This window comes from Polyodon spathula, chromosome 4 (assembly GCF_017654505.1).
Source record: "Polyodon spathula isolate WHYD16114869_AA chromosome 4, ASM1765450v1, whole genome shotgun sequence".
Classification (NCBI taxonomy): Eukaryota; Metazoa; Chordata; class Actinopteri; order Acipenseriformes; family Polyodontidae; genus Polyodon; species Polyodon spathula.
Window position 1 is genome coordinate 27,945,941 of NC_054537.1, and position 12,393 is coordinate 27,958,333.

General features: G+C 35.5%; 1 protein-coding gene across 1 annotated transcript in view; it reads left to right on the plus strand.

Annotated features, from left to right (window-relative positions):
- LOC121313824 (gamma-1-syntrophin) overlaps window positions 1-12,393 on the plus strand; it is a 65,071-nt gene that overhangs the window by 50,157 nt on the left and 2,521 nt on the right. The window contains exons 14-17 of the mRNA XM_041246617.1: window positions 4,157-4,228; window positions 4,684-4,836; window positions 5,589-5,681; window positions 8,938-9,048. Coding sequence (XP_041102551.1) covers window positions 4,157-4,228; window positions 4,684-4,836; window positions 5,589-5,681; window positions 8,938-9,048 — 429 coding nt within the window. The remainder of the gene's footprint in view (window positions 1-4,156; window positions 4,229-4,683; window positions 4,837-5,588; window positions 5,682-8,937; window positions 9,049-12,393) is intronic.

Here is a 12,393-nt window from a genome sequence, read left to right on the forward strand (position 1 = left end):
CTTTGCATCATCCCTTTGGTTCACAGCCACAGCCAGCCTCCCGCAGTAACATTTCAAAGCTGCGCTGGGCTATGTAGAATCTGCACAGATTTCTGTGGGTGTTGAGTGACGTCTACAGCGCATCTCCACGGTTCTGTGCAGCACCATGCAGAACTATGGAAATCTGTGCTATAAGAACACGACCAATGTCTCAATGAAAATTAGCACATTAACTGCAGCAGGATAGCCTATTATGTAAGTGTGTGTCTTATGTAAGTGAAGAAATCTTTTTTTTACAAACTCCACATGTGTAATAATCGTTGGAAGCTAACTTGTGCAATGTCGTGATGTGCAGCTTAAATCCAGTAATACTTTTTTTTTTTTTTTTTTTTTTTTTTTTTTTGCTATACATACTTTATTTATCCGGTTGAAAAAATAAACAACTCATCTCTGCTCTTAAATAATAACCTGTGGTACATGTTTGCGTTTTAAGCAGTAAGACTGATCATTTACCAATTCTGTTTACCATCAGCTAAACAAAGTATTTATTTATTTATTTATTTATTTAATTTTACGTTAAAATGTTTTAACAAACTACAGCACCACATCATTTTGAGCTAATAATAAATAATAGACCTTAATACTGTTGTAGTATAACATTGGGAGTGTACAACTTTAGTTTTTTTTGTGTGTGTTTTTTTTTTATTATTATTATTATTATTGTCTTTGTAAAAAAGAAACGTACCAAGTTATTTAGTATAGTAAAATATTAAATACCAAATGTTTAAATCATTGAATGAAAGGAATTGTGATTTGTTGGTTTTATTTTTGTGAATTAGAGTAATTTAAGTGATTTACGTTAGTCTTTCTTCATTTTTTAAGCCTTTATTTTATAACTTGCACGATGTACTGTGTACCATGGTTATCACTGTATTTTTTTAACAGTTACCATACCATGCAAATTTTATACTGTCCCATCCATAGTTCCATTCTATTGGTAACTTGTGAATCAGATTTATTGAGTTTTTGAATAAAGTGACTTTCTTAAATTATAATTAGGGCTTCTATTTTTCGGGTTTTAATTTTGATCACGCGATGTCCCTTTAAACATATTCTGAGCCGATTCGCTTTCTTAATCAAACACTAATTACCAAAGGAAGTTGTTTGTTTTTACCATCATATTGTGATTGAATTAACAAATGACATGCATTGATCTCACCTGATTCTATTTGAACCTGCATTTTGTTCTGGCTGTAATCGTCGCATTCACCTTATTAATTTCCACTGCATTAGTTTCTAGCAGTGAGTCACTAATTTAAACAATCTGGTATTCAGTTAAGGCTTAACAACTACTAATTAGGGTTTAAAGAGAGGGAGAGAGATGGAAAATAAAAACTGAAAACTAGAAGCCCTAATTATAATGAGGTACAAACAAATAGAAAAGCTCCATATATAGAACAAAGTTATAACGATTGTGTAATGTTTCTTTGGGGGAATACAAAATGAACAAAATCACAGCAAAAGTGCTTGAACCAGTGGCACCACATTCCTATTCAGTGCAGTAGAAAAGTGGTCAAACTCTCAGGCATAATCGTTGCCACCTGCTGAATTAAGTTTTTCTTTAGGCATGCTAGAAGCCGTTTGTGAACAAACACAATTAGCACAGCTGGTGGTTGAAAAGTCTTGCAACAAGGATCACTCAAGCTCAGTACAGCCTACCTACATATATGGCTGTTGAGCAATCTAACTTCAGCGTGTCACCAACCCTTGCACAAACTGAGGCCACATTTGGCATTCGCAGTACACTGCATTATACCAGGCAGATAGAAGATAGAGGAGATTTAAAAAGCAAACTGTGTAGGTAGATCGCTGCCAAACCACTTGTGAAGAGTTGTTGTGCAGCATTGATGATTTATTACAGTATATTTGTTGCTCCTCAACAGGGATGTAGGCGAATTCCTGTCCTTAAATTCACGAATGAGGTCATTGGTGAACTTTATACACTAATTTCTGGACTGGTGAAATAATTTCAGAACTCTACACTATATTATGGTTTAAATTGGATTTCAATTTAGGGTTATTTTTTATTTTTTTTTTATTTTTTTAAAGGATAGATATATTGAGATCATAAAATGTTGTCTTTATTCTAGCAGCAATGCGGAATACAAAAATGGCAATAAAACACTTTGTTATCCTCCAAACATACAACTGATATGATATATATATATATATATTATTAAATTTATAATCTATATATTATATATCTATATATATATATATATATATATGCTCGTAAATTTCTTAAATATTATAGCACATTTATTTTTTAACTGTTTTATATAAACCCCAAGAAATTGACAAATGCACTTGGTAAAATAGAACTTGCATTTCTTTTTAATCACGTGACCATTTATCCTTGACCATGACACACTTGAGTGACTGACTGAAGCATATGCACTTACTCACCTAATTAGTGAGACAGTTGATTGGACACTGGTTTTGGAGTAATTTCAGCAGTTGATTTGCAAACTTGAATAAAAGCAACAAAGAAAATCACAGAAAAAAAAAAACATTCTTGCACGAGAGCAGCGCCTTCGGGCAATCGGCATGTTGGAGGGCTGGACTAGGGCAGTGTACTGTGGCTCGCTGGCTTGGGTGCTCACAGCAAGCAATTTTAAACCTGGTGAGATGGTATAACCAGACCCACTCTGTCAATGACAGGCCACGAACTGGGAGACCAAGAATCACAACACCTGCCCAAGATCGACAGATTATTTTTCAGCATCTTCGTGATGTCAGTTGTTAATCAGCACAATAAAAAGTCACTGCATATGATCTAAAACAGAGTTTGTCATTTTTCGATCACATCTAGTGAAATTTATTCAAATATAAATGATACGTTTCTTTTGATACTACTTAGGATTCTGACATTCAGTGGTCATTTCATTTTTACATTAAGTGTGCTGGTGCATTACACTGTACATCTTAAATGTATCCGGGGGACATGGATTTTAATGGCCCTTTACCTTTAAACATTCAGTAAAACTTGAAACAGTTTGTCTTGAAATCCATAAACCATTTACTGTTCATAAATGTGAAAATGAAAAGCATGCATGCAAAATGTAAAACACAACCTTTCCTGCCCTACCTTCCTCAGACTCAAAAGCTCAATGAAAATGTGTTATTTTTATTTTTTAATCATACTATCACGAGACAGGTAGTAATTCTGGGCCAACCTGGTGACATACTGTAGATGTGTCCATATTACTTTACATCCACAATTGTATTTACTTAGATTGATATCTTGGATGTAACAAGGACAACATTTTTTTCATAACTTAGGTACTGTCACGGATTGCTCTGTCTGTATTAATAATAGACAACTGACACACACCCTTTTTACATATCTTTGTTTCATTTTACAAACAAATATATTTTAATTGTGTGTGTTTTATTATGTTAATGGGTTTTAATTAAGTGGAATTAAGGGCTGAATTATGAAACTGAAAGGTAAAAAATAAATACATTTATACATACAGTTATCTGCTAAGTGTGGTTAGGGGTCACAGTAAAAGATGACCAAAAGTACTAGGAAAAAACAACCTAACCTATTCAACTCCAAGATGAAAGTTTTCTTTGTTTTTGAATCTGAAAAATAAACCTAACTACACTGGGACTTTTTATCCCTTTTTATTATTTTAAATAATTGTTTCAACAGGAATGTGTGTATTTTGGCACACCGCTGAGGCACTTTATGTTGCTGGAATGTATTTGTAATAACACTGGACTCTATTGAATAGATTGTTCCTGAGGTATGTTAATCGTTGTATTTCTGCCTGAAAACTGCCCTCGTTTTTGGACCAATTGAAATTCATGTATCTACCCCAGTTCTTAAAGAATACAACTTTTTATAGAATTCCTGAAACTGAGTCCTGCTTGTAACTGAATTACTAATGTTCTGTATAAAACTGTCATAGGAAGTTACTAACTGAGCCTTCATAAAATATTAGTAAAATAAAAGTTTTGTTGATGTTGTGCAGACTAACACTGCGTGGCTACGCGACCGGTACAGAAACACAGACCGGTTTCAATTTGTGGTAACATAGACACAATTCAACCCCACAAATTATATCCTGACCCAGACACTGATTACCTCTCTTACTCTAACTATTCCCAGGTAACAACATGGGACTGGACCAAAGCTGAAAAGACCTTCACTATGTATGAAATTATGTGCAAAATTTTAAAGGTATGGAGACATTTGATTGATTTATTAATTGAAATGATTTAAAGCTATGCCCTGCCCCATGTAAAGAAGTGTAAGTTTTTAAGGCCAATGCAACAGTCTGCTCAGGTTTCAAGCATTGCTGTCTACTAAATGGCCTCTTTTAGTGAGAATGTAGCACAAATATTGATTTACAAAATGCCATAAGGCTCTGTAATTCATAATTGTGTGTACATGTAATGGAACATTTGGATGTGGCTCATGGTGCAGTTAAGTTCATATAAAGATGGTTCATGTTGGATCATATGATTTTTGTTTTAAAACAGGAATGTTCTAGCTATTACAACTGAATTCATTCTAAGCATAGGTAATTTTAATATGTAGTTCTCTACTCATTCAGTATCCTGAGGTGTGTACGTTAATCAACTCAAAGTCTCAGCATGATGTGTGGCAGATTGTGTAACTGTAGGTTTTCTCAGGACAGTGACCTTGTGGACCAGCGGAAACACTGCTTCAGCGTTCAGACTGAAAGCGGGGAGGACATGTTCTTCAGTGTGGAGTTGGAGAGTGAATTATCTATCTGGGAAAAAGCCTTCCAGATAGCAACCTTTCTTGAAGTTGAAAGGATACAGGTATCTCAAAACCAACACATATGTTATTAATCTAAATATTTTCAAGTGACATGTAAAGTGACACTCTTTAACAGCTGCCTTTATATAGATAACATATATGTAATACACAAACAGGTAATTGTCAAAAAATTTGAGCGTAGAAAAGTCTACGAAGTTTCTGTAGGCATGCAGGCATTCATCGTGAAAATGAATAACAACAAATACGGTCATATAGCATTGCTACAACCACAGATATGTAACCTCATAACAAGATTTGTTCATCTAGCACAGGGTTGATAAAAAATCAAATATTTCAAAAAGACTACAAGTAAGCGTGAGGTGTTATTTGTAAAGAATATTAGTTGACCTGCTTTTTCTCTCATTTGCAAGTTCGATATACAAAAACTTGTTTTGTTTTTTATTTATAGATAATTCCTTTATTTGGGCTATATGTAAAGCTTAAATGATTTGTAAATAATCACTGTACTGTGATTGTTAGTCAGAGATATGTTTTTTTTTTTTTCTGGTTTATTAATCAGAACAAAAAGATGTACTCTTGATATGAATATCAGAAATATTAAAGTTTCTGATTTGTAAACCAGAAACACTTTTGCTCTGGTTTGTAAAACAGTGCCACTTTTGTATGATTCATAAACCAGTCAGATCATATCAATGACAAGTGTTGATTTTGTGCACTTTCAGCACCCCTTGATATTTGTATGCATTCTAATTCAGTAATTTAATATTGTAACACTTTTTTTTTTTTTTTTCAGTGCAAAACATATGCTTGTATAATGGAAAGTCACCTTATGGGGCTCACAATAGATTTCAGCATGGGATTTGTGTGCTTTGATGCAGCATCAAAGGTAAGCCTGTTCTGCAGACAATATTGGAATGTACACGTTGAATCATGTCTGTTGAATTGCTTGTTTTATCAGACAGGCTTTCTAATTAGGCTTTCTATTATTTTTTTTCATCTCATGGGACTTTTGAATTAAGGATAGTATCATGGATTTAGCAGGGTGTCTAATTTAAATATTTACACGACAATAAAACCAAAACAATACAACAAGGCCTTAGACACTGAAATCATTAACACTAGAACTACCAGAGTGGTCTTTTTGGCGCATCACGTTTTTTACATTTATTTTTCTCCACTGATTTGGCAGATAGGCACCTGTGTTTTTTGACTTTTACCATTAAACATCTCAAATCATCACTAGACCCAGGGTTGCAGAAAGTTGTGGAGATATAATATGTAATACCTAGAACTACTGCAGCTGTCATTTTGACTGTCATAGACTGTCATTGTTTTGACTACATTTAACACAGTTTTGTAGTGTGTGATGTTGCAGTAGTTTTATATGCATTTTAATATAACGTAAAAAAGACAGCTGTGGTAGTTCTGGGTATGTATGTATGTATGCCCAGTAGTTCTAGTGTTAAGGATATAATACACTTTTTTATGTTTTTGGTATAAATTAAAAACATTGACATTTAAAAAACAAAAAAATCATATTTTAAAAACGATATGCTTCGATCAACTCTAATCACGATAGAAACTTACCTTAGGGTATTCTCGATGCAGTGGCATACTTGAAGCAATAATCTGTCTTCATTTTCTAGTCTTAATTTTCATTTGTACACAAGCAGTGCTTGCTTTGTTTCAGATTGTGTTAAATACAAATAAAATAAATAATATGCTAAAATTGGTTCAAATGACTAAATCCAATACACCAACTCATAATGGAAGTGGAATAGAATACTAGACTGTCAATTAAAATAAACAAAGTACCCTATTGAGAAATCAGGGCTATAATATATTGTATAATAATGTAAAGAAGATTAGTCAATAGTATAACAGCAAAACCACAAGTTTACTGTCACATCTACTGTATGGTATAAAATGATATACCCATGTGCCAAAATAATGTAAGCCATACACTAGTTTGGTAGCTCTGATCAAATCATCTCCAGAATCTAATCAGTGCCCATTAATATGAAAAAAATTCAAAATCAAGCTAAGTCAAGGAAGAAACCACAAAACATTTCCCACTGGTGGTCGTTATAGATTACTCCACTTAGTAGGTTTTTTATATCTCAGATTTTAAAATGAAGATTAGGATTTTGCTGTCTTTTCCGGTTGTGTGGCCTGCGTGTTCACTCACCCTGAACTGAGAATCCTTTACTAACCACTTTTTTGTAGTCTCCATGGGGGGAGAGGAGGTTTATCATCAAACCAGTGTGTCTGAGAATGGCATTTGGAGCAATCTTAAGGCGGTGAATCTCAATATGACCTCTGTTTAAGACAGTTAAGGCAGAAATATTTTCTCAACAAATTATACCTACTCTTTCCCTTCTAGCCACTGTAAGATTACTTATATTACAATGTTTCATTTCTTGCAGACCCATTTTTTGTTCTACTTAACAAAGCATCCCCTCTATATGAAAATAATATTGATCTGGCAATAAACAGTCCTGTGTCTTCACTAATTGTGAAATATTTCAGATCATTAATTGACACCTTATTTGTCAGTAAGCACTTAGCATGTTCAGCAGGAGAGTGTGAAGAGTGATAATGGATGCAGCAGAGGAAACATAAATGGGTCGGTCCATCACTCTTCTTTGATTTATGCAACCTTGAGTGCTTTTATTTCCCCGGATGTCCAGTACAGGCCTTCTGTGTTGTTATTTTTTTTTGTTGTTGTTTTTTTTTTAACCCATTTCAAGAAACAGAGACTAATAAAATACACTTCACCTAAAAAAATTTTAAAAAATATGGCAGTGGTTTACAGTTGAATTATAGTGATTACTACTTAATGACATGTAAGAAGTCACAACTATTGACAATACAGCTGTAAAACAACAAAGATTCCAGTTTGGATAAAATAAATACATAAATAAATAAATAAAAACATGACATTAAGTACACGTCGTGATAAGCTAGGTATTCTGACTTTAAAACTAAAATGATGGCTAATATAGAGCTCGCTAACATATACATCTATATCCTCTGTTACATGCGAGGGAGTCTTGGATGAAAACATTTTCTTAGTGTCGATGTGGATATTTGCTTGTAGAGTTACTATCAGATACCAATCCTGATTCACACTGAGGTAATGATTCTATTGCATGGTTGACCACTTCCAGAATGCCTGTGAAACTCCAAAACATGTTTCACTTCACATACCACCTGCATACAAATTATACACGGTTAACTGTGCACTGACCTCTGTGTTTGGTTATAATGCAATATACCATGCAAAATATGACAATGTTTAACCGTGTAACATTGTTTAGATATAACACACAAATCTGAGATTACAGGTTTCTCTTATTTTATATCCAGAGTACTGCTTTAATTGAAAAAGGCAGTAAGCTAACCCAACACTGTATACAACGTAAGCATAGGATTATACACAAACAGTGCTAAACACAGAAGAAAACTCCCACGTAATGTACTTAACAATACCACAACAGACACTAATTATGTTCTATCTCAGACTTAATCATCAAGCCAGCACCTAAGGAGCTTACTTAGAAAGAACATACCATATGTTATTTTAAGAATCGTTATCTTAATGCAAATACATTGGCTAATGACCAACCACACCATTGATTTGGGTAATGTAATGTTTACTGTCCTTCAGATATAACACAGATGTTCAGATTTCAGATAGAAAATACAGTGACATTTGAAAGCTATATGTTGCAGTGCTAGTCAGGAGACAAGCCTTTGTTAATGCTAATTAATTTGATCAAACTTCTATGTAAAATTTGCATTAAACCCTAAAAAATTTAACTAACTTAATTTAACTTAAAAATGTGACATTGTGAAATCTATCATGAAATGTTGTACTTGTAGTTGGCTTCCGTTAGACTTTTGCAGTATCATTTTGTAGTTTCTTTGATTACCTAATGTTAAATAAAAGATCTACATAATGTTCATAGAGGTTTTTTTTATTTTTATTTTTTATAATGTCTAAATTCTAAAATTCTAGGTGATGCAAAACTTTTGGCCACAGCTGTACAGTGTGCCAAAATATGTATGGTAAGCCATCTATCCATATATATTAACAAGGTCTAACAGTTGTTCAAAATACAAATCAATTGATCTTTCAGGCTGTGCTTTGGAGATACAAGTTTTCCCAACTTAAAGGTTCTTCGGATGATGGAAAGAGCAAGATAAAGTTTCTGTTTCAAAATCCGGAAACTAAACACATCGAAGCCAAGGTAACCAGATCTACGGGATCTCTTAGTTTATAATAACCAGGTGCTGTTTTTCTGGGAATAATGGAGTTGAACAAGTTGACTGGAGATTGGAAAGGTTAATATCATTTCATTTTTATTTTGGCACCAACCGGTCACAGGAAATAAAGTTACTAGAAATAAAATAAGTATTTATAAGGGATTTAATAGAGAGGACTTTTTCTTACTTTTGAAAATAAAATATAGGGCCTGATTTTGATTTGTAAACACTGTGTTATCTGGGGGGACATGAAAGAAGGCTTTTCCCCCTACTTCCTTCATACCAATAACATCTGCTAATCCCCTATTTAAACCCCAAGCTATGTGAAATTGATTTAAAAAATGGTTTCTCTGTCTCTGACTGACAAGTCTACAATATCTGCATATTGCTACAAAGGGTTTGTTATGTTGGAACTGGTATCACTCCTTCCTGCCTGTTGTCGAAGTGCAGGTTTAGTTAGTTTCAAATCCCCCATTACCAGATCCAAGACACATCCCAGGTTCAAGAACTCCCTCTTTGACCCATTCTCTATCCATTCATCAGCCCCTCTAGATACTTCCACTGTCAAGGATATAATGGGCCGCCCAATTAAATACACAGACGGAAAACAGATATGTAATAATTTCAACACTACATTTTGCACAGCCAAACAATTCTGGTCCCTCAACATATGCAGTATGTGAGGTGACACGCACTCCCTTTCCATCTGCTTGCTTTCCTACAAATGTCAATCATCTCTCCTCATCACTTCCACTCCCAAAAACATCCCCATCTCACCCGATCGCAAATGAATTTTCCACCCCAAATCCCCCTTCCCTCAGTTCTGAATCAATCCTATTGGTGCTGCCACAAAAAAAAATGATCACGCAAGAAGCACCTTATCATCAACCTCTCCGCCCCTTGTGGTGCACCAATGAGCAACGTTAATTCACTCATTCCCTCAGACCAGTTTTCTCTGCATTATATCTTCATTTCTGATGCTATCCATTCCATTGAATTATCTGGCCAGGGAGCTTGGCTAGCCAAAGCAAACATTTCAGATGCATTCAAAGTCATGCCCATGCAACCCTCCATCCGCCATCTGTTTGGTGATGGAAGGGGCAATTATTTATTTATTTTTGCTATACCGTGTACTTTTACTGCTGCACTTACTGGATGACTTTCTCCTCATTCTCCCAAACCTTGGAGCAGAAACATTTACACAATTCAGATCACTCTTCTCTACAGTCAGAGTTCCACTCTTGGGGTGGGGGGGAGAAAAAAAAAAATCGGTCCCGTCCACTCACTAGATTTCCTCGGGATAACATAATAATTGGACACCCTTTGAAGCAAGTCTCCTGGCTGATAAACTGGAACGTATTCGTTCCCTCATTCAATCCTTTCAATCAGCTGCTTATTTCACTTATGTCTTATCGCTCTCTCTACAACAGCAAAAATTTTTATTTCTTCAGGAAGCAAGGAAAGATATCAGGGTGTGGACTTCCCTCCTGTTCTACGATAATTTCATATCTGAAACCCTTGATCTCTATTTACATGCTGACGCTCCATCGACTTCAGCGCCTTCCTCTGGAGCCCCTACTGACAACCAACCTGATTCACCCCTCCTCAGTCTCCTCTCATCAGCTAAAGAATACTTGGCTGCTGACCTTGCACCTTCTACCAGCTCCTCCCATGCAACTGGCTTGTTCTCCTTCACAACCTTCTGCAAACAAAATCTGATTTCTCCTACCCCTTCAATCAGAATGTCATTATCTCCTTCCTAGTTCATGCAAAAGACTATTTATTTCCCCTGCTTGTACTTCAATTCAGCAACCTGATTTTCAACGGAATTTGAACATAACATAAGAAAGTTTACAAACGAGAGGAGGGCATTTTGCCCATCTTGCTCGTTTGGTTGTTCGTAGTTTATTGATCCCAGAATCTCTTCAAGCAGCTTTTTAAAGGATCCTAGGGTGTCGGCTTCAACAACATTATTGGAGAGTTGGTTCCAGACTCCCACAATTCTCTAAAAAAGTGCCCTCTATTTTCTGTTCTGAATGCCCCTTTATCTAATCTCCATTTGTGATCCCTCATCCTTGTTTATTTTTTTCAGGTCGAAAAAGTCCCTTGGCTCAACATTGTCAATACCTTGTAGAATTTTGAATGCTTGAATCAGATCGCCACGTAGTCTTCTTTGTTCAAGACTGAATAGATTCAATTCGTTTAACCTGTCTGCATATGACATGCCTTTTAAACCTGGAATAATTCTGGTCACTCTTTTTTGCACTCTTTCTTGAGCAGCAATATCCTTTTTCAGCGAGGTTACCAGAACCTTCCTCCACAATCTCCTGTCATCAACATCAAGAATACATGGCTGCAACACTCACCATCTATACACTCCTCCTATGAAACAGGCTGGTTTTTTCCAGAAAGCTTTTGACAAAGTCCCGCACCTAAAACTGAAAGCAGTAGGGATTCAAGGAAAATGCATGGGATATGAAACAGGCTGGTGCCCCTGGGCCAGAAATAGAAATGAACATGAAAATAAGTTATTTACAGCTACTGAATCTTCTGTATACCAATTACTACCGCCATTCTATATTCATAATCACAATCTTCCAAGGTTATTACTCTCTTTTTGAGAGAAAATCTAGTCATGGAATCTCTTTGCCTCGCTGCTGCCTTTGGTTTTCTCCGCTGTTCTGAATTATCTGCCCCCCCCCCCCCCCAAAGGTCATTCAAATTACCAGAACTGGGCAGATACATGGCAAATGACATTTAATAGAGAAAAGTGTAAGGTACTGCACGCAGGAAATAAAAATGTACATTATAAATATCATATGGGAGATATTGAAATTGGAGAAGGAATCTATGAAAAAGACCTAGGAGTTTTTGTTGACTCAGAAATGTCTTCATCTAGGCAATGTGGGGAAGCTATAAAAAAGGCTAACACATTGTGAAAAGTGTTGAATTTAAATCAAGGGAAGTAATGTTAAAACTGTACAATGCACTTGTAAGACCTCATCTTGAATATTGTGTTCAGTTCTGGTCCCCCCCCCCCCCCAAGGACCAGGGGTCAAAAAAAGGGGGGGGGGTAATGTTGTTGAAGCTGACACCCTGGGATCTTTCAAGAAGCTGCTTGATGAGATTCTGGGATCAATAAGCTACTAACAACCAAACGAGCAAAGATGGGCCGAATGGCCTCCTCTCGTTTGTAAACTTTCTTATGTTCTTATGTTCTTATGCCCCTTTATCTAATCTCCATTTGTGATCCCTCATCCTTGTTTATTTTTTTCAGGTCGAAAAATAATAATAAATAAATAAATAAATATGACATGGTTTCTTCCCCC